General features: G+C 43.9%; 1 protein-coding gene across 2 annotated transcripts; it reads left to right on the top strand.

The window, feature by feature from the left end:
* The first annotated feature begins 1090 nt into the window (after window positions 1-1090).
* On the top strand, window positions 1091-20223 carry LOC129749398 (probable E3 ubiquitin-protein ligase HERC2). 2 transcript variants are annotated; one of them, XM_055744368.1, is made up of 13 exons: window positions 1091-1466; window positions 1768-2355; window positions 2427-2698; window positions 3138-6906; window positions 6975-8359; window positions 8426-8577; window positions 8638-13123; window positions 13194-13385; window positions 13461-16636; window positions 16715-16909; window positions 16977-17445; window positions 17515-17646; window positions 18077-20223. In XM_055744368.1, the coding sequence occupies exons 2-13, from the start codon at window positions 1860-1862 to the stop codon at window positions 18083-18085; spliced, it is 14733 nt and encodes a 4910-aa protein (XP_055600343.1). In that variant the 5' UTR covers window positions 1091-1466; window positions 1768-1859; the 3' UTR covers window positions 18086-20223. The 2 variants fall into 2 exon arrangements, with proteins under 2 accessions (XP_055600343.1, XP_055600342.1); XM_055744367.1 differs by lacking the exon at window positions 18077-20223 and having other exon boundaries at window positions 17515-18070.
* Window positions 20224-20826: the final 603 nt, after the last annotated feature.

Below are 20826 nucleotides of genomic sequence, written 5' to 3'. Positions count from 1 at the left end.
TTCCAAGTCATGTAATGATAAAGGTTTTCAATTTCAGTGTTGTTAAGGATTCAGATTTTTTTTCTGTGTAGTCCATACTCGGCAACATGAACTGCGATATCGGTTGCTGAGACTCATCGTTTATGTTTACATCTTGGTCTCAACTGCGGTCGAGAAGACTTAGCCCTCGCACGAAGTGTAACCTGTATATGACGCTCATTAGACCGGTTGTTCTCTACGGGTATGAGACATGGATATTGCTCGAGGAGGACCTGCGTACACTCGGAGTATCCGAGCGACGAGTGTTAAGAACCATCTTTGGCGGCGTACAGGAGGACGGAGTGTGGAGGCGAAGGATGAACCACGAGCTCGCGCGACTCTACGGCGAACCCAGTATCCAGAATTATCCAGTTGGAACAAGACGAGCGGGGGCGCAACGAGCGAAGTGGTTAGACCAAGTGGATCGTGATCTGGCGAACGTGGGGTGCCCGAGAAATTGGAAAACGGTTGCCATGGACCGAGTGAATTATAGGCATTATGTTCGTCAAGTTATGTCGTGAGACGGTATATTATGTAAATAAATAAATCTTGGTTGCTGAAGGTCTCATATACATGTAAACATAAACAAGTCTCAGTCTGTGATCAAAGTTGTTTCAATAACAGCGAAGAAATTTTCAATGTTTGGCATTAAAACGTTTATCCCTGCCAATTTTGTGATGATATTTACAATATTTTATCACTAATTTTGGATGAAGTAACGGATGAACAGGCCCCAGAATCTGGGGTCCAGATAGTGTTCTTAGAACGTAATTTTGAAAAACGGAATACAAAGTTGATGTTATTTTTTTAAAAAAATGGCACATTGGAATCTCTATAGCGAGTTTCATACCGCAGTTTTATACGGAAGTAATAATATCAACGAATTTAGTAGAAATTTAGGATTTCGCATAAAATCTGTCGTAATATCCAACATTTTTCATATTTACCCCACTCGCACTCAAGCCGAATTTCTACTTTTCTATTGGGGACCTACTAAATCTGGACGATTTGGCAGCACTTTTATTGAAATGTCAGTTTATGTGAAGAAGAGAAAAAGAAGAAGAAGACGAAGATTTGGAAAAATTTGCTAAACTTTCTTGTCGTTACGTGAAAAACGCAAAAAACTGCTGTAAAAGTGTGCTGTTTTTGGATGAAACTTGCTGCAAACGGTAGCCTGAGTGCTGGTGTACCGACAGAAACTAAAATCCAGCCCGGGCGGGATGGATTCATCCGGAAAAATTAAATTTTCATTCCGATCCCATTAGTGGAGAGAGACAGACAGCCAGGCGACCATCAGTTGAGAAAGAAAATCGAGAAAAAAAGTTTCCCATATATCACCAATATCAGCAGCAACAGTATAGCGTAAAAAGTGGACGAGTAACTGGAAAACTGCAAGTGGAGAGATAAAAAAATCCAACGAAGAAGAAGGCTGGCACAACAAAGTAGCGGTAAAAACGAAATCAAGAAGAAGTTCGGGAAATGGACACCTTTCAGGGTTTTATTTTGATGCAATTTAAGCTTAGGGTGGAGCACTATGGGTCAAACTGACCCATTCATTTAATATTACGTGCATTGAAACGAGTAAAAAGCATATATCTGTATTTTTTTCCAATTAAATTTAGTTGTATTAAGGGCCTATTTCATGTATTTTCCGTATTAAACACGATATGCGGTAACCCTAAGTATTGCAAACCACATTTCGAGACAACTCATCTGTATCAACTGCTAATAACTTTCTTTCTTTTGTAGTTGAACCGTCGGGCGAAGCTACTGGTCCTTTGTTTGCACTGATATCGTGGGCGGTACCCCGACTTGGAGTTTCGGTAGCAGAAGCATCGACGATGAGTTTTGGAGGAGCACCGGGCAATGTGGATCTGTTTTTTCGAGCACTCCCCTATTTGGATAAAAAATGGATCAAAGCGGACCTGAATTCCGCCCTCCGGTGTACCGAGGATTTGGCTAATCTGTGGAACCATCTGGTGCAGGATGATGAAGTGGTCACTTGTAAGCTGCAAACGTCAGTCAACGCCTCTGGAGATGTAGCCTACCCACGGGCAGATGGTAAATTTTATTGCGGAGTGCAATCTTTGAGTTGTGCCTGCTGTAAGGGTGTCTGCAGTGCCACTTCCAGCTGTAGCTGCAGTGCATGTCAGCTGCTGGAGGTTGAAGAAGGTTCTACAAAAAAACCTACATCGTCTACTGCTCAGCAGCAGCAGCAGCAGCATCATTTGCCGTCTCAACAACTCGGGAGCCAGCAGAATCACCAGAATCAAGGAAACCACATCGGGAATTGTTCTGGGACCATACTAGATTCGTGGCTTTGGAGTCCAATTCCAAGTAATTAAAAAAAAAAAATGAAACAGCGACATTTGCTTATATTTGTTTCCTTCTTTTCTTACTTGTTTAAGGTGTTGAAGAAAAGCGAACATGTAGCTGTAAACTGATTGCCGAACAAAGGGAAATCTGTTTACAAGCAGCGGCCAATTGTTTGTCCGCGACGCGTACCAAACAACTACTGTACGTTTACCAGCGGTACTTCATAGCGTTGCAACGGTGCAAATCGGATGACAAGCCCGCAAGTAGTGTCGGGGGTGGTGCAACCGTCACGGATGATTGCCGTTCTGGAATCAGCCAGCAGGACCCGATGGTGGTTAGCGAAATTGATCCGACAAAACTAAGCGTAAGTACAAGCGATGTATTTTTTTTCGCTTTTTTATTTTGCTCTCGCGTTACTGTTTTCGAACAAACGATGATGATGCACGGGTGAATTGCAAACAGCATGTCTTGATGATGCCATTCCATTGCCTTTTCGAGTGCGCGCGTCGAGCGGTGGCAGATGCATACAGTGTATTTAATGAAGGTCAATGGCTCCAATGCAATAACAGAGCAAAAGAAGTAGACACATAACAGAACCCATTTTTGGTGATAGTTTCATGGCCTTGAGGGTGTTTTTTAGTTGTCTTTAAAATCAAATGCTATATTTTCGTTCTGGAAGCGATCTCTGCTTGTGTGCTTTTTATTATGTGAACATTTCTAGCTGTAGATATTGAGGGGCTTGCAAAAATAAACCTGTTTTCGTCTCGATTTCAATATTAAACAAAACTTTTTTCGTATTTCAGAAAAATCCCAGTTTCGATCGGACACCCATGAGAGACTGCGACAAAGCTACGTTTGGTTTGGCCCGTGTCGGGACACGAGCCGCCCTCAATTTCTCATTCGCATTCCTTCGTCGAGCATGGCGCTCCGGAGAAGACGTCGAGTTGTGCTCCGAGCTGCTCCTGGAAGCGCTGGAAGCTTTGCAAACTCTACCGGAAGCATCCCTATTCGATACATCCCACATGTCTTCGTTGTGGATTGAAGTGGTTGAAAAATCCATCAAATTTTTGCGACAAGTTGTGCTCGGTGACGTGATGGGTGGACGATGCTCGGTTCCCAAGGCTGACCGTTACATAGCGCTGAACTTGCTACTGGAATTGGGAGCTCAAAAAGGTACCCTCGGTGGTTCGCTAGAAGGAATCTCTCTGTTGCTTACCCTGCACGAGAAGGATCAAGAAAGCGATGACAATCGAAGTCCACCGCAGAATTTGGGAGCTCCATTGGTATCGATTTTGAAAAGATACGAGCAAATCGATAGCTTTTCCACGTACAGTGTCACCGACTCATTCTACTTTGGACCGACCGAATCGTTTTTACGCTTTCTCACTCTACCGGAAAATGAAACAACCAATATCGATCTCAAACAGGCGGCCGTCATTATCGTGAGCCATCTGGACCGGTTAGCAAAACCCCATCTTCCGGCTGGAAACTATTCTACCAAAGTCACCAAATCTAGCAACACACAAAAAATTTTCACACTCGGTTGGAGTTCCTGTTCACCAGAAATGTACGGATTCACATCGGAGACAGGAAACGGCACTTCTCAATTACTAGGGTCCGTACCGCGCTATTCCACCGCCACAATAGAACTTCCAGTTACACTTCAGGTACGACAAATTGTCTGCACGGAAAACAACATTTACATATTGACCACCAGTGGGCAGGTTTTTACATTGCACTCGAACTGTTCCGAGAACATAGCCCCAAAAGCTTTCGAAGGATTAGATGGCGTCAATGTTATCCAGATTGCTGCACATTGTGAAGGACGTCATGTGCTAGCATTGAGCTCCGCTAATGAAGTTTGGTCTTGGGGAGCAGGAGAGGGAGGTCGTTTGGGACATGGCGATTCGTCGTCAAAAGATGTTCCCACAAAGATTGTAGCGTTGTTCGAGAAGCAAGTGTGCGGTATTTTCTGCGGAGCTTCATACAGTGCAGCAATTACCAGCTCAGGAGAGCTGTTCACTTGGGGACGCGGAACATATGGTCGTCTGGGGCATGGTAATTCCGATGACAAATTCATCCCAACTCAAGTTCAAGCATTGAAATCCTATAGAATTGTTGATGTGGCACTGGGTAGTGGAGATGCACATTCTATGTGTGTCAGTGATACGGGATTACTATTCGCTTGGGGTGATGGAGATTTTGGAAAGCTAGGCAACGGATCGTGTAACGGATCGCCTATACCAGTGCAGATCGAAACGCTCTCGAATGTAGCAAGAATTTATTCCGGATCTCAGTTTAGTGTAGCCCTAACTCTGGACGGAACATTATACACGTGGGGCAAAGGTCATGGAGGACGTCTCGGTCTGGAAAATTCAGAACATTCCAACGCTCCCAAGCTAGTTGCCGCTCTAGAAGGGAAAAAGATAGTAGATGTGGCAGTAGGATCAGCTCATTGTTTGGCCCTTACCAGCAATGGTGAGTTATATGGATGGGGGAGAAATGATTACCAACAAATTTGTCCAGTTGCTGTATCGCGTGATCCAATCATCCAAAGCCCAATTCTAACTACTCCACCGACTCTTCGAATCTCTGGTATGACGTGTGGCGCAGCGCAGAGCATCGTTTGGTGTCACTCGTCAACGCTTGGAGTAGCCTCTAAAATTCCATTTGTAGTTGATCTCAGCGAGCATACATTCCGAATGTTGGATCAATTGTTGTGTATGGTTTGTAGCAGTACTCAGACTGGGCCAGGAGACATCCGACATCCTCCAAGTCAGGAAGCGGAATGCATTGCGGTGGCATCGTTGAATTTACTTAGACTCCAATTACATGCAATGATAGTGAATAATGTATCCGCCAGGCAAGTTGGTTTGGTGGAAGGATCACGACTGTTGGCTAGCTTAAAATCAAGAATTCTCGGGTTGGCCGGTGGCCCAGTGGTGCTTAAAACTATGCAAGAAGCAGCTCAATGGACACTTCAAGTTGGGTGGTCCATACTTCTTCCAACCGCATCTGAACGAGCACAAACTCTAACATCTTTGCTTCCAGCTGGTCATGATACTACAACGGCTAGTAACAGTTCAGGGCATCGTTTCATGACTGATCTCCTTGTTGGTTCACTTATGGCTGAGGGCGGTCTCCAAACTGCCTTAAACCAAGCAATCAACGCTCAGCGTTCGCAAGATTGCACATCGACTGGAACACATCTTTCTTTGTTACACCTTCTCAAGCAGCTCCTTCGTAACAACTCAAGCCTTACCCAGGCACGACTTGGCCAGCTTATGCTAGGGCCTTATCTTAAGACTGAAGAAGGATTTTCTTCACCAGAACCGCCTTCGCCTAGTCTCGATCTTTTGCACAAATTCCAACGTTTACTCCTATCTTACATTCACCAGTCGAAAACGGATGATCTCAGTGGTGCGGAAGCCCTTCTTGATACCTACCTTCAGCAGGTTATTGGAGCGTGTGTAACTACGCTGAACAAGGCCCATGAAACGATCCTTCAAGGGAAGGATGGTGTTGCTGAAATTTTGAAAAATGACATTTCCGATGCACTGCTTTACGAGCTACTCATTGGGCTGGTATTGATCCAAAAGAAAAAATCGTTATTTTTAGCTTCGTTTGACTGGATTAAGCATTTCATTCCGTTGTTGCATGCTCTTGACAACTTTAATCGTCTTACGCACGAAGGTGAGGTTCATGATTCCGATGACATGGGTTGGCCGGGAATTATCTGTAGAGGAACAGCCAAATCGGTTCCGGTCCAAGAAGAAACTCTACTAATTCGACAAGCAGACATAGACAATCACTGTGCGGACGGTGGAAATTGGGTCATCATCAACGGAAATGTGTACGACGTAAAAGATTACGTACCGGAGAATCCAGCGACAGAAGAAATCCTTTCAAAAAACATCGGCAACGATATTTCCTTAGAAATCAGTAATCCTCAACATAGGACAGCTTTCGAATTTATAACGTCCTTTCTTCGTGTGGGACGTTTTGCCGTTAACGAAATCTGCGACAAGGAAACACCACGACAAATGACAACCCTGACGCACTTTCATTCGGAATGTATGTTGGCCTATTTGCTAGGACTGCGCAGCAATATTCTTCAAACAGGGTCCCTTTTGCAACCGGCTGAGATTCAGTGCAAAAACCTTCTCAAATCGTCCATCCTAAGTGGTGGTCTGCAGGTACTTCAACCAAGTAACCCATTCGACGAGGAAAAAGGTGAAGCCAGAAGCAGTGGTTCTACGGCTGGTAGCACTCCGACAGATGCATCCAGTCAGGTTCCGCTAGCCGATGTACCGCAAATGGCCAACTGGCCGTCAGTATTAATCTCACATCGTGTTGAAAATATGCTGGCAAATTTGGGCGAAGGAAAGCTGACTGATCCATTGGTGTCCTCGTGGATCACCATCTGCGAGAGATATTGCAAAGAAAATCATCTTATCTGGCACCAAGAGTTTCCCCCGGAACATCCGGTCATGGAGCTTGAACGTTTGTTGATGGCGGTTCTCATTCGCCATCAGAGTTTAGGACCACTAGCTTTGGCCGTTGTAGATCGCGGTAAGTTTTTGTTTTTAAAAATAGTAACATTACAAATTGGTAATTAACAATACGATTATTTGTTCCAGAATTAAGCGGTAACTGCTCGAAGCCTCCCCAGCCTGTCATCAATATCATAAAAATGGTACATCAAACAAAGTGGGGAATTGTTAAAATGCGTCAGCAGCTGAACCGCTCCTATAAAGAAGTGTGTGCACCCATGATCGATAAGTGTCGTTTTTTGTTGTACGAAATTCGGCCAGCCGTCAGTTTAGAGCAGCATGGATTGGATAATTTGCATATTCTTCACAAGCTGCCACGCTTCAAAGCCTTAGTTCATAAGATCATTGTGGAAGTGCGCCAAGCAAAGAAACAGTTGGCTTGTGCTAAACCAGAGGACATTCTAAATGTAACCATACAAAGTCAACTGACGTCTTCGGTGACCAAAATTCAATCGCAAGAAAATCTGAGCAGCACCAAGAATCTGTCGACAGAAAATCTTCTAGTCAATGAAAGTTTGATTAAGGTGGAAAGTTTGGAAAGCTTAACGACCACGACCGGACGGGATCGATCAGCGTCACCGGTTGTCCTGTTGGCCGTTCAAAAACACGCTGCGTCGGATGAGAATTTGCTTAGTGTCAACACTACTCCTGCCGAAAATGGTGGTGGTGATGCTGCTAATAAGAAAATTCCTATCACCAGTGATGAAGTGAAGACACCCACCAACGAATTAATCGATTACAACAATCAAAACGCTAAGATGAAGAATCCTGACGGTGGAGATGAATTTATCAACAATGTAATCGCGAGTTTGAGCGAAAAATGCTTGATTGAGTCATATCCGACGGATTTGAAAAATGGAATCAGTCAGCAAATTGTGGATTTCATTCTCTACGATCTGTGCGATGTGGATACCTTACGGCGTGCAATGTACTGTCAAATTCAGCGGTACCAGATCCGAAAACAAGGCTTGGATATGTTGCATGAATTGTTGAAGATATCCGGATTATTTGATGCTGCCCAGTACAGTTTATTTAATGGGTATTTGGGTTTGCATGTTCCAAAAGGCGATACCCCAAATTCTGAGCATATTTTGGAGAATCTCAACATGATAACCGCTTTCCAGAAGGCAGACATTTTGATTGCGCAAGCACGAATCATAGAATGGGCCGTCGCCGAGCTGCAAAAGTACGTTAATCAAGATAAAATCAATGGAAGACACCGCAATCATGGAGAAAAGGATAATTCGAATCTAGGAACATATGTTTTTCTTAAGAAGCTTCCACGAGCTCGATTCCTTTTGAGTATTTTCGGTATCCTTTCGCGAAGCTACGAAGCGAACGAACTTAGCTTGTTGATTAATTCGGGAATCCTTGGCAGCATAATGGGACTTTTGCGGCAGACCGGAGCCGATTTACCTAGCAATAAAAACAATACTGATATTTCCGTTATTTATGAGGACGTAGTAACAAATGTAAGCCCTCGTGTAATGTTGAGACTGAATATTTTATTTTTTTTAAACTTTGATCTTGAATTTTAGTTGAAATCATCCAAAGAGGGCCTTCCTGGTCCGGAATTGGCAAAGCTGATGAAAATTGGAACACGAGTGACTCGAGGTGCTGACTGGAAGTGGGGTGAACAGGATGGTCCAGGGGGAGAGGGACGAATCATTAGTGAAATTGGGGAAGATGGGTGAGTTGATTGACGCAAAACAACACTACCACTTTTATTTTTAATGTCTCACATTTTCAGATGGGTACGTGTAGAATGGGATAACGGTTCAACAAACTCTTACCGTATGGGTAAGGAGGGTCAATACGACCTCCGGTTAGCGGACAGTGCTTTGAAGGCTTTATCTCCCGATAAGGACAGTGAAAAAGAAGATTTCATTGACCATTATTTGTACAGTGAAACTCATCCTACGAAGCTTTTACGCAATGTTTGCATCAAAACGCTACAGATGATGTTCACCTCTGTTGGAATTCACGCCGATCGGATGCAGGAAAACTCTCTACGAAACGTAGCTTCTATGTTCCGGTCGATCCTGACAAACCGATTGAACTACTACAATTTTGGTCTGGAGCACTGGACTACCGTTGGATTTTTGCGATCGATTTCTTCGTCGAAAGCGCTTTCCAAACATTTAACGTCACCCTTATGGATAAATCTGTCTTTTGAGATTCTCAATTTTCCCATCACATGTAAGAAGGATGTTTACAAAAAGTTGCATATCCTGCGTTTGCTTCAATCAACCTTAATCCATTGGACTAACGAGGATATCGATCGCATCGATGATATCATCATCAAACTTTTTGATGCGCTGGGAACAATAGCTTTACTATGCCCGAACGATTTGTCGCTACTGAACAATTCAGTTGATATCAAGTCGCGTGTGCTGTACAGTGCTTCCCATACCGGAACAATAGCAGAAGAAATTATCGTTTTGATAAGAAAACTTCACACACTGCCACTGTGGAATGAGAACATCAACTCTTTTATTGCCCAGAAACTTTGCCTTCTGGCGGATGTCTTTCTAGTCAGTGATCTGGAGATCAATTTTGAGGGGGAGAAATCAGCAATTGTTGGAACATTATGTACTATCGGAGGATGTGATTCAAGGCCCCGACTTGGATTGAATTTGACGCTAGACGGCGTAAGAGGAACAATTTCAAGAATGACCAAAAAAGGAAAAGTAGTTATGAATGTACACTCTACGACTGATACAAAGAAGATACCGATCTTTAAGGTTTCCGAATATGCGGATGTAGGAGCTTTCAGCCTGTCTAAACTTTCAATCAACGAAATGTTGCTGAATTCTTGGGCGGTTTTATTCTACGGAATTGGCCAAACCCCAATGAATATTGCCAATAGTATAAACAGTCAGCTTTTGCAAACACAACAAATTAATTTTTCAAGTCTCAAGGCAACAAAGGTACTTTTTCGTCATCAGAATCTACTTAGGAAAATCCTTCGCCAGCGATCACCTGGAATTACAAGAAGTTCTTCCAAGGAAAGTGTTTCTGAACGTGACTGTAGTCCTGAGGACGGTAAACCACGGAGTGAATCGAACACTTCCGAAGAGTCTCATACTTATACGGAGCTACTAATACAAACGATTCTACTTCGTGCAACTCAACCTAGTCCGTTGAAAGCTTGCTATTCCTTCCAGGAAATGGAACTAGCTGCCCTTAACATTTCGCAAATGTTAGCTAGTTATGTTCATAACGAATTGAACGCACCATCGAACTCAAACAAGCGATCTGCTCCTTTTAGTCAACCTACAATGATACACGGTGTTCCGATTTATAATAACGAATCTGTGCTGGAGGAAGCTCAAACACCATCAGGTGCGGAAATCGCTAGTTTGTCGACCGGTATCATCCGAGGCTTTCCGAAACGTAGTCCACCAAGTCCGCTTGTGGCACAAATCATGGAGATGGGCTTCACGCGCAAATCTGTAGAAACAGCAATCAAGAGTCTTATGTTACATACCAGTGTGAAACCTACAGCTGAGCAAGTGGTGCAGTGGATTCTGGAGCATCCAGATGTGACAGCCAATTTGGGAGGCAAAAGTGAGGATAACGATGCCCACAGCGATACTGAAAGTGTCAGCTCGGACACCATGGAAGGCGGGTCATCGATACAAGATTCACAGCACGTGGTTTACAAAATGCGAGAGGATTTCAAATCGGCTGATCAGTACGCGATGTACGTGAGGGGTTTAATTTGTCCAGGAATGTTAGTTCGATGCTGTCAAGATTTCGAAGAAATAAGAAAAGGAGATATCGGAACGGTTCTAAAAGTGGAACCCGAAGGGCTTCATGATTTGAATGTACGTGTAGATTGGCAGATGCATGATCGACCGTATTGGATGTGTTTTATTCATTTGGAACTGTTGGAGGCGCCCGCTTCTGAAAATAGTTCAACAATCAGCGTTGGATCACAGGTACGGATTAGGAACTACCAACATTTCCGTTATCGATTGAACACCATACCTAGAGGCAGTGTAGGAACGGTTACGTCCCTGAATGGTACTGAGGTCACAGTTGAATTTCCCCAGCAAACAATCTGGAATGGTCACCTTAATGAACTCGAACTGATATCGAATTCCCTGAATTCTTTTGGAGTAGGTCAGAGCGGTGCTTTCGATATTATAGATGATTGGTCAAGATGCATCCGGTCGCTTTCGGTATCTTCGAACGAATCCTCAGCGAAATATCTTCTCGATAGGAGTACCAACTATTGGCAAAGTTCCTCCACCCAGGGGAAGCACTGGATAAGGCTAGAACTACACGATCAGGTTTTCATCCAAACGCTTTCTATGAATGTTGATCCTGATGATTATTCGCATATGCCTTCGCTTGTCGTAATCCGGGGAGGAGATTCCGTTGCCGCCCTGAAAGAGCTTCACTGGGTATCCATCAACTCTACCGACACGGTGGCTTCCTTGCTGAACGACTGCAAACAGTATTACGCGTGGATTGAAATCATCATTAAGCAATGCCGTAACAACGGAATCCAGTGTAAAGTGCATGGAATTAATATTATAGGCAAGCGAAAGCAAACAGATCTAGAAATGATGCTGCAGAATGCATCTTTCTTGGCCACAGAAAATGAAGCAGCAGCAGAACCGACATTTTCCACAACGTCCAACTATTCGGACGTGGAATCGACGAATGAAGTTAGTTCCAAAGTGCTAGTTTGGGGATTAAACGACAAAGAACAGCTCGGAGGTCTCAAGGGATCGAAGGTGAAGCTTCCGACTTATTCTTCTGTTTTGAGTCAACTGAAACCGATACATATTGCCGGTGGTTCCAAGTCACTGTTCATCGTTTCTCAGGATGGAAAATTGTATGCCTGTGGTGAAGGAACAAACGGAAGACTTGGTCTTGGGCATAACAATAACGTTCCAACACCACGACCGGTGCCCATCTTGAACCAGTACGTGGTAAAAAAAGTTGCCGTTCATTCCGGTGGGAAGCACGCGATGGCATTAACTTTAGATGGCAAGGTATTCTCATGGGGCGAAGGAGAAGACGGAAAGTTAGGACACGGCAATCGATTGACCCTTGAAAAACCCAAATTAATCGAAAGCTTACGAACAAAAAGGGTGCGCGATATTGCATGTGGCTCAAGTCATAGTGCTGCCATCACTAGTTCAGGGGAGCTGTATACCTGGGGCCTGGGAGAATATGGACGTTTAGGACATGGAGATAACTGTACTCAGCTAAAACCAAAAATGGTAACAGTTCTGCAAGGACATCGGGTAGTGCAAGTTGCTTGCGGTAGTCGGGATGCACAAACCCTGTGTTTGACGGAAGAAGGTTTGGTGTTTTCTTGGGGCGACGGAGATTTTGGAAAGCTAGGACGAGGTGGCTCGGAAGGATGCTCGGTACCTCATCAAGTCGATAGATTGAATGGAGTTGGAGTGGTACAAATTGAATGTGGCGCTCAGTTTAGCTTAGCCTTGACCAAGTCCGGTGAGGTATGGACCTGGGGTAAAGGTGACTATTATCGCTTAGGTCATGGAACTGATCAGCACGTCCGAAAACCTACCCCAATTCAAGGACTACGCGGTAAAAAGGTCATCCATGTAGCAGTGGGTGCATTGCACTGTCTAGCGGTTACCGATAGCGGTCAGGTTTTTGCCTGGGGTGATAACGACCATGGACAGCAGGGATCCGGTAACACAGTGGTCAACAAGAAACCGAATTTAGTGCTTGGGTTAGATGGTGTATTCGTAAATCGTGTAGCCTGTGGAAGTTCACATTCTGTCGCGTGGAGTTTGCCTCAAAATCCATCTGAAAAAGATAAAAAAGAACCTGTACCGTTCGCCGTAAGCAAGGACCCACTTGGAAGTCACAGTCTCGGTATTTATGCTTCGGATACGGAACCGACAACATCCCAACCACAAACGGGTGCCGCAACCAACAAACAACAAAGACCATCACTTTCAGAGAGTGTGCTATCGCTTGAAACGTACGGCGCTCGACAAGCTGCACTATCGCACATTTTGAACGCAATGAGTATTTTGCAGGCGCGATCTTGTATTATATCCGCACTAACGTGTCATTCCCAATTCAATGTCCAAGACCGCACCGCATTCAGCGATACCAGGCCAATCACCCCGGTTACAGAACTGGACGAAGTCAAAACGGTTACGGATAATGTGAATCCTCACAACGAAGTCATTGCTCATGGCGGAGGTGAAGGTCCGGCGGATGTTACAGGTCTGACGGTAAGTTTTCGAAATACCTTTAGCTTATTGTTCCATTGATAAACCTATCGGTTTTTTTTTTTCATTGCAGACAAATGACATCAATGAGTGTGATATTCCAATTATATCCGGCATGAACAACACTTTAAATGCCTATCGCAGCTTAACTGGTTCGCTCTCGCTATCTGCTTCTATTTCCAGCTGTAATGCGACACAGCGCCATTCCAAAATGTCTGCCAGTGCGATGTCGGTGATGGCAGCAACAATGACTCATCACGATGAGGTGTGTATTTGTACCTATTGAAAAAATAAAACACAGTACAACTGAAAGTTTTATGTTTCCACTGTTACTTTTCAGATAATGCACGAAGCTCCTCTTGCCAATAACTTAGATGATTTCACCACACTGCTTGGTGAAGCAGAAGCAAAACATCTGATTGAGTTGTTGAAACTAAGCGTTTCCGGTCGTACCGGAGCGCCGAATGCATCGGAAACAATTGCCAGTACTCTGATTGCTCTAGCAAAGGGTAGCTACAACATTGCCAACATGCTAATTGAAACGTGCATTACCGAACTGGAAGATTTGTGTACGTCTCGTCACTCGTTGGGCCGGTTACCGAAACCTGTAGTCCAGGAAACTAGCCATCCCTACATCGATGATATAACACTCGTTGGACATGTTAAAATACCAGGTGCAGAGGCTCTTCGTATCGAGTTTGATAGCCAATGTTCCACAGAACGACGCAACGATCCACTTATCATAATTGACGGTTCGGGTCGTGTGGTAGCCACTCGTTCTGGAAGAGAATGGGCACAATGGGCACCGGAAATTCGAATCGCCGGTGATGAAATGCGTTGGAAATTTACAAGTGATAACTCTGTGAACGGTTGGGGTTGGCGTTTCTACGTCCATGCCATTATGCCCGAGTCTTACCTGCAGGAACTTGGATCGGATCGAACGGTTCTGTCGCAACCATCGATTGCTATGGTTATGGCGCTGCTGGATTCCACTTTGATGCCTCTAAGTACCAATGCTTTGATACGGCTTACGGCTGCTTTGTCTCAGTGTGCACAACTTAGCTCGCTCACGGTTGCTCAGAGAATTTGGTCATTGAAAAAAATGCACCAATATCTAAATGCTAAGGATGCTCCTCGTTGTACAGAACCATCGGTAATCGAAATATTGAGTCCATTGATCCCGATTATCCTACGTCAGTACGAATACGAAGAACCGCAGGTGAGAAGTGGCTTGCATCTGATGCATTCAGAATATTTCAAGACCTTAGTGGCGTTAGCCTGTGACATGCAACTAGATTCACTCTTAACGCAAGGTGATGCTCATAAATGGGCTTGGTTTCGTCGTTATTGCTCAGCTGTTCGAGTAGCTCAATCTTTGATTCGAAGAGCTACGCTTCCAGCTACATTCACCATAGAGGTGCGAAAGAAACTCCAAGAGATTGCATCCCCCGGTGCAAATTCAGCCTTGCCGTCATCTGCTGTCATCAGTAGTCTGGCCAATAGCAACTGTTCTCTGCTTCAGCAAACGTCTAGTTCTTCTAGTCTCAGTCAACAACAGCATGGATTTGAATTGGCCAATTCAAGCACAACATCGAGTGGTGAAATCGAATCGATCGATACCTCAAAGTATCAACACGAGGATCATAATTATTTTACTCCTCAGTACGACTCACAGCTGTTGCAATGGTTTAACCGACGGCCGGAGGATTGGGCCTTCTCATGGGGAGGCGCGAGTACCATTTTTGGTTGGGGTCACAATCATCGTGGACAATTGGGTGGTTTAGATGGCAGCAGGATTAAAATACCGACTCCTTGCGAGGCACTTAGCTTGTTGAGACCGATACAGATAGCTGGTGGCGAACAGACTTTGTATGCAGTCACTCCGGACGGCAAGTTGTTTGCAACGGGTTACGGAGCAGGAGGAAGACTTGGCATTGGTGGAACTGATTCTGTTTCAACGCCAACCTTGGTAGAATCTCTGCAGCATGTCATAGTGAAAAAAGTAGCTGTTAATTCAGGCGGTAAACACTGTTTGGCCCTATCATCCGACGGAGAAGTTTTTTCGTGGGGCGAAGGGGAAGATGGCAAGTTGGGGCATGGCAATCGAGACAGTTACGATCGGCCCAAATTGATTGAAGCCTTATCTGGAATCGGTGTGGTTGATATCGCATGTGGTAGTGCTCATTCTGCATGTATTACGTCTCAGGGTCATGTACTCACTTGGGGCAAAGGCAGATATGGGAGGTTAGGCCACGGGGATTCGGAGGATCAATTGCAACCGAAACTAGTGGAAGCTTTGCTGGGGTATCGAGCAATTGATATTGCGTGTGGATCTGGAGATGCCCAAACATTGTGCATAACGGATGATGACAATGTGTGGAGTTGGGGCGATGGCGATTATGGAAAACTTGGAAGAGGAGGATCGGATGGCTGTAAGATTCCTATGAAAATTGAGAGCTTAGCAGGGTTGGGAGTAGTTAAAGTTGAATGTGGATCGCAGTTTTCGGTTGCGTTGACACGCTCTGGAAGCGTGTACACTTGGGGTAAAGGAGATTACCATCGGCTGGGTCATGGTAACACAGATCACGTTCGACGTCCAAAGAAAGTAGCGGCTTTACAGGGTAAAAAGATAATTTCAATCGCAACCGGATCTCTCCACTGCGTTGCTTGTAGCGATACCGGGGAAGTTTTCACCTGGGGAGATAACGATGAAGGACAACTTGGAGATGGTACCGTGTCTGCTATTCAAAGGCCACGATTGGTTCAATCATTACAAGGCAAACACATTGTAAAAGTGATATGCGGTTCCGCCCATACACTAGCACTTTCGACATATCAACTCAGCGAAGCCGTCCGGCCACCGCCATCACCGCCTTTGGAATACGACTTAGTGCGGGATATCCCTCCGGAAGTCCTTCACGCACGTCTAGTGCTGCTGCATTATTTCTCCGAACTGATTTGCCCCTGTTTGGCAATGTTGTCCATTTCCGGGGAACTCTCACTCGGTGCTTTAAATGATATTCTGGTTTACTCTATCAAGGAAGCTGGTTTCGGAAAAGTTATTCAAACAACGATGGTTCGAGATAAACCGCATGGTCCGGTCATTGAGTTGAATCGAATTCAGGTGAAGCGGTCCCGAATGCGTTCGGGTAACGGATTGGCCGGAGTCGACGGTATGAAAAGCGTCTTCGGACAGATGGTTCAAAAGCTACCACTTTTAACACAGGAAGCCCTCTCGATGCCCCATCGTGTTTGGAAGGTGAAGTTTGTTGGCGAAAGTGTAGACGATTGTGGAGGCGGTTTCAGTGAATCAATTGCGGAGATGTGTGACGAACTACAAAACGGCAGCATTCCGCTGCTGATTCAAACGCCCAACGGTCGCGGGGAAGCTGGAGCCAACCGGGATTGTTTCCTACTAGATCCTACGCTCAATTCTGTGCTTCACATGAACATGTTCCGTTTTTTGGGCGTTTTGATGGGCATAGCCGTAAGAACGGGATCACCACTCAGTTTGAAGTAAGTTGTTTTTCTTTCCTGAAAGAATAGAAAAATCTGAATATTAATGTTAAAAAAAATTGTAATCTCTTCTGAAAGCTTGGCAGAACCGGTTTGGAGGCAGCTATGTGGAGAAGTGCTGAGACCGTCCGATATAACCGAGGTGGACCGGGATTATATTACCGGTTTGCTGTACATTCGTGACATAGAAGACGATCCCAAGGTGTTTGCTTCCATGGAGTTGCCTTTCTCGACACCATCGGCCAAGGGACACGAAGTACCACTTTCAACGAGGTAGACAGTCTCCAGATGAAATTTGTAATCTGAGAAATGGGTACAATATTTTTTTAAATTCTCACAGGTACAATAAGATTACACCGGACAATCGGAATGAGTACGTCAAACTGGCCCTCAATTATCGGATTCACGAGTTCGACGAACAGGTCAAGGCCGTTCGCGATGGAATGTCCAAGGTTATACCGGTACCGCTGCTGTCGTTGTTCTCGGCTGCGGAGCTCCAGGCAATGGTCTGTGGCTCACCGGATATACCTCTGTGTTTGCTGAAAACGGTTGCTACTTACAAGGGTGTTGAATCGACGGCCTCCCTCGTGCAGTGGTTCTGGGAGGTGATGGAAGAATTTACCAACCAAGAGCGGTCCCTGTTTTTGCGGTTCGTTTGGGGTCGAACCCGGCTGCCACGTACCATTGCTGATTTTCGAGGACGCGATTTTGTGCTACAGGTGCTGGACAAGTACAATCCAGCAGATCATTTCCTCCCGGAGAGCTACACCTGTTTCTTCCTTCTGAAGATGCCCCGGTACTCGTGCAAGGTAAGGAATGAATGAAGTTTTTTCCTCAACATATGTGTGTATCTAATAATGATTCTCCTTTTTCTGTAGGCTGTGCTCCAGGAGAAGCTTAAATATGCCATCTATTTCTGCAAGAGTATCGATACTGACGAGTATGCCCGGGTTGCCATGGGTGATCCAACGGAGGCCACCGGCAGCGAAGATAATAGCGATATCGAATCGGTAAGTACATGAGCAATCCCTCTGTTTGCTAGGTTGGTACCGTATTTGATGGTGTATAGTGTGCAGGTTTTCTCCCAAATTTGCGAAACAAAAATCAGGCACATGTGCTGCCCTTCCCTTCCTCTATCCCCTACACGGACTTGGCCGGCGTCGTTATTGGTTCATTTGAAAGAAGAAGATCCTCAAAACTGTACAGTGAGGCGTATCGCTTGTTTCCCGCTATGTTTCATTTGGTTCATTGTGCAATGTTGATTATCTCAAACCAATTACGGAGTGCAACCATTATGCGATTGACAAGGAGGGGCCGTAGGGCGATCGAAAGATCATGGTGCGCACTATGCATCGTTAAATACGATACTTTGTTAGTATGGGTAATGAAATAATGGCTTCTTCATTATCTTTTCATTTTGTTTCTTCCTCGACGGTCCAGATTGCTTAATCTAATGAAGCCACTATATCTACATACCTACTCTTAGATTAATTATGTGTGCCTCTGCGCGTTGATAACGACTGATCGATTTTACTATCAATCCCTTCGTACCAAAAACAAACGACAGAACTAGAGCAACAGCTGTGGCTTTATCGTAGTCATTTTTGCATGCAAAATGTGCGAATGTTCTCATGTAAAAGGTCAAGGATTTAAATGGATAATTTTTGAAGGATTGTCTATTACATGTTTGTTGGAGTTGGAACTTTTTGAATGGCAGACACAATTTAACTTATATTGCTTTAAATGGATTTGTAACTATTGACTGTGGGCCAACCGTAAGGGGCGAAGACTTTTGAATGAATTATATTTTACATGAATTAAACAAACAGACAAAACGCTGCAATCTGCAAAAACCTAACTTAGTAGGGTGCATTTGTTGTATCAAGTGACAACAACCTCTCATAATACATAGGCGCATTTCATGAGCTATGAACTGAATATTTATACCGTAAAGCAAAGCACTACGTCCTGAATTTCGTACTATTTTTCTTTGATTATGTTTCGTTATATTTTTCATCGTATCGTATAATATGAATGCACTTTTGATAAGAGAATCAAAATGAAAAGTAGAACAAATCGATCGTTCATTCCTTCACATAAGCTTTAATATATTATGATTGACTGAAACGTTGATTCAAAAATCGAAATCAAGCGATGATTGAATCTATTGAATAGTTCCTTTTTTCAATAAATGTTTATTTCATCGAGTTCCACTTTTCATCTCTGCAGTAGCAGGTATATAGACAACTAGGCTTTTTTATTTTCTTTCGCAAGCAGCTTCGAGTTTTGAAACTAAATAATAATAATAGAAATAAAGAGTTGAGAGTAGCTTAGAAGAAAATGTCATTTCTTAGAAAAAAACAAAAAAAAAACTAATCATGAAATTGTTGAAAAAACTCACATTAGAGACTGCACCGGTGCAGCAACATTGTCCTAGTGAAACAAGAAAGCTATTAGCTCATCCAACATAAAACGGCGGCAATAAAATTATTTTTTTGGTCCGGGAATTCGCAGTCAGTCATTCGATTTACAAAAATAACAGCTTCGCGCTTTTCTTAAGTAAAGATTTTCGAACTCCTGAGTTTAGTTAACTTAAACATTTGCCCTTATTCTGCGCCGCGCGTGAGGTGACGATAGTCGAATCATCTTACTGTCAGGGGACTCTAGTCACCTAGCTTATTCCGATAGTCGGCGGATAGATGCTCGTTCCCAAAGCTTATCCGAAGTGACGTTCTTTATTTAAAGCGACTTCTGGAACCGAGTGACTCGACTATTGCCACCTAATCGTGGCGTAGAATAAGGGTCATTAAAACACTGCTGCTAATCAGCTTAGATACGTTTGTCAGTTTGGCGTTATGATTTGAATGCGCATTGTTCAAGACACAGACATAGAATTTCATCCGCGTTGGTCTCAACAAATCGGAACACCGTCATATTCTATTTATTATCTACATACTTCATATAAGGTACTATATTTCAAAACTGAAATCTTTCCTATATTCAACCGGTGATACGTCTTGAGTCGCATTAGTTCGGTGCTGCAATGCAATGCATTATTCATCGGTGTATTCAGTTCCCCTTGGTTTTTCTCCTTGGACACCTCTCTACTTTGAGGATTCTTGATTCAGATTGCGGTGGACACATTATCTATTTCCCACATAGTGATCAGTTTGTAGAAAATGAAATCGTCATAGAATGTCCCGAAACAGTGGTTAATTGATCGACTGTTAATTTTGAGAGAAAACATAATGAAGGTTATTATAGGGTCTGAATAGAATTTAAAAGTAATGCAATAGGCGTGTTGATAAAATAAAAACGAAAAAAAAAAAATAGCAAGGCTCGTTCCTCAAAGTTTCCACTAACTTATTACCGACATATTATTATTTTCGATAGTTTGTGCAAATACACGTGTGCGTGCGTCCGTTGCTCGATTGTAATATAGAAGCATATTTTCTGTGATTTTTTTAGTTCTTTTAGATTATTTACTTTACGAATACAAGCTCTTTATGCTGATGAATCACCCCACATACACAAAAACTTATTGAAAAAAACAACTGAATAAACAATCATATTATATGTGTCTTGAAGCCTCTGTGTGTGATGTGTTTTTGTTAAGATCCGAACAATCCTAGTATCTAATTGGATAACATGAACGGTCTCGATTTTCGTCGTCTTGGGTAGAACTACAGGCTCTCTCGACCTCGACTAGTTGACGATCTATAGTTTCCGCCTGCCTTTATATATGTAAGTTTTTGGACCCTCAACTCATTTGCAGTTCAAGTATAGTAAATAAAAGCAGTGAAAACTGTAAACTTCACCCGGGTGGCGCGGTTGAAATCCATGGTCTGAGTTTCGGATGACCTTTCCAACGTGTGCCTCCAAGTGATCGTGACCGGAAGCTAGGTCTCTTCTTTCCTGAAGAGCACTGAGCTACGCACACAAGCAGCATGTGTGCTTGCATCGGTACTTTAAGGTTGTTAACCTCGTGAATTGCAGCAGCTATTCCGAGAGAGGAGTAGCCGCAAATGGACAGGTCTTCTTAAACGAACAGTCTCGCTTGTTCCTCTGTAGAACTCCTCGGTCAAACCCCACTTAACTTACTTCCTATCTGTCAGATTTTCCACGTTACCTCTCGAAAATTTGACGGCGTGATTACCTTCCAGATGGCTCAATGCAGTGAATTCATCTCT

This window comes from Uranotaenia lowii, chromosome 2, assembly GCF_029784155.1.
Source record: "Uranotaenia lowii strain MFRU-FL chromosome 2, ASM2978415v1, whole genome shotgun sequence".
NCBI classification, from domain to species: domain Eukaryota; kingdom Metazoa; phylum Arthropoda; class Insecta; order Diptera; family Culicidae; genus Uranotaenia; species Uranotaenia lowii.
Note: the sequence above shows the minus strand (reverse complement) of the source record. Positions and strands in the feature narration are given on the sequence as shown.

Excerpts from the sequence above, each read along its gene's own strand:
- LOC129749398 (XM_055744367.1), top strand. The coding sequence starts at position 1,860 with ATGAGTTTTGGAGGAGCACCGGGCAATGTGGATCTGTTTTTTCGAGCA. Across the intron at positions 2,356-2,426 it reads GCTTTGGAGTCCAATTCCAA|GTGTTGAAGAAAAGCGAACA; the intron begins GTAATTAAAAAA and ends TACTTGTTTAAG. Across the intron at positions 13,386-13,460 it reads CAATGACTCATCACGATGAG|ATAATGCACGAAGCTCCTCT; the intron begins GTGTGTATTTGT and ends GTTACTTTTCAG.